Source organism: Ammodytes marinus (genome assembly GCF_949987685.1).
Source record: "Ammodytes marinus genome assembly, chromosome: 17".
Lineage (NCBI taxonomy): Eukaryota > Metazoa > Chordata > Actinopteri > Uranoscopiformes > Ammodytidae > Ammodytes > Ammodytes marinus.
Window position 1 is genome coordinate 4,023,723 of NC_137221.1, and position 2,154 is coordinate 4,025,876.

Sequence of the window (2,154 nt, forward strand, 5' to 3'; positions counted from 1 at the left end):
ACACACACACACACAAAAGTGATCTTAACACCAAACCTTCAAAAATCCTTCAAGATCTAATCAGTGGTTCCTTTTTGCCCTCGAGGTTGAACCGTCAAACTAACGTCACACACACACACACACACACACACACACACACACACACACACACACACACACACACACACACACACACACACACACACACACACACACACACACACACACACACACGCACACACACACCAGGAACCGGTTTAGATTTTAAAGATCTTGCTGACAGATGAGACAGTTAAATCAGAAGAGTTGAAAGCTTCAGTGGTTAAGAAAACAAACAGTAGAATAATACTGTCTGTCTCCTTCACTTTCTACACATTTAAAGCTGCAGTGTGTAGAATTTTGGGTTTTATTTCCTAGCAGATTTTGTAGAAAATAATTATAATATCCATAAGTACATTTCATTTAGTGCATAATAGCTGAAAAAAAATTTCTGAATTATTTTTTTTCCCTTAGAAAGGGTCTCATGTATGTCCATATTTCAGCATATTTTGGACCAAGGCCTAGTGCCGCCATCTTGAAAGTGTCATAGTTGGAATGTCATCAGGTGCATTGTTTAAAATTTAGAATTGTTCTTGTCCTTGAAGGCCACTGTAGCTTCTGTTATTATTCTAAAGGGTTGGGGTTACCCAGGGAGCGTTGCATTCTAGAACTTTGTAGAACTTTCTTGATGATGTCATATTACACACTGCACCTTTAAAGGTGGAGTCAGTGATTCTGGAGAACGCTTGTTGTCAAAATCACTTTTCTTTTGTCAAAATCAGTGAATATCTCCTCATGATCTGCTACCTGTCCATAGAGTATATGCTCTGTAAAACGGGCGTGTTGCTATAGCTAAGGCCCCCCCCCCCCCCCCCCCCCCTTTGTTTACATACCAGTTTACAGAGCCTAGGCTGTGTTTAAAGACCCCACCTTTAAAACCTCGGCAAAACACAAGCCGGAGTTAACACACACACACACACACACACACACACACACACACACACACACACACACACACACACACACACACACACACACACACACACACACACACCAAGTTTGAAGACAATTGTATAAACGGTTGGAGAGATACACATAGAAATGCATCATGAATTATGAGCTTAGCGGACTGCAGCCCATATATCCGCCACAGTCACTTTCTCTCTCAGTCTAATCTGATTACTCTTCCCCTTGGTCTTAGAGGAGACAGACGCCATGACAGTCTGTTGTTTTAATCCCTGGTTGCGTTCCGAATCGCATACTTTCTACTATATAGTATGTAGAAAAAAGATTTAGGATGTCCCGATTCTTATGGCCAGATTTAGGATGGTTAGAAGTACCCGGATGTCCTACTTCATGCGGCCAAGATTGTTAGTGTTGAAAAGTGCATCCTATTTGGGCGATTCTGACCCACAATCCAGTGCGCACGTGAAGTGACGTAACATCGACGAAGCCTCCATATGAAAACAAACGGGGATGCGACGGATATAAAAGCAAGAGGCAAGATCAAGGCGCAATGTTATGATGAAATAAGAGAGTAAAGTATGTCCCAATAGTATGCCTACTGCAGCCTAACTAGATTCTTTTTATCGTCGGATGTAGTATGTAGAATAGAAAAAAGAAAGAGTATGAGATTCCGAACGCAACCCCTGTGTTCCAAATCTCACTCTATCCCTGCGTTCCAATCCCCATACTTCCCTACTATTTAGTATGCCAGAAAAAGATTTAGGATTGTCCCAATACATGCAGGTCAATTGTAGTATGCTGAAAATACATAAATGCCCCTGTAACTCCAATAGCATTTTGGAGTATTCGTCTTTATTCTTGACATTTCTCGACATAATGAAAAAAAATCTTCCTTATCTGATTTTTTTCTCTCTCTCCTGTCTGTGGCCCTAAAACTCTTCTGTACTTTAGTATGTAGTGTAGTAAAAAGACTAAAACTCTTCTGTACTTTAGTATGTAGTGTAGTAAAAAGACTAAAACTCTTCTGTACTTTAGTATGTAGTGTAGTAAAAAGACTAAAACTCTTCTGTACTTTAGTATGTAGTGTAGTAAAAAGACTAAAACTCTTCTGTACTTTAGTATGTAGTGTAGTAAAAAGACTAAAACTCTTCTGTACTGTAGTATGTAGTG

At 39.9% G+C, this 2,154-nt stretch overlaps 1 protein-coding gene across 1 annotated transcript in view; it reads left to right on the forward strand.

Moving 5' to 3' along the window:
- Positions 1-90, forward strand: part of LOC307264134 (uncharacterized protein) — a gene marked incomplete at its 3' end in the record, with an annotated part of 25,230 nt that extends 25,140 nt beyond the window's left edge. The window contains exon 4 of the mRNA XM_080045405.1: positions 86-90. Within this exon, the coding sequence (XP_079901531.1) occupies positions 86-90 (5 nt within the window). The remainder of the gene's footprint in view (positions 1-85) is intronic.
- Between the last annotated feature and the right edge of the window lie 2,064 nt (positions 91-2,154).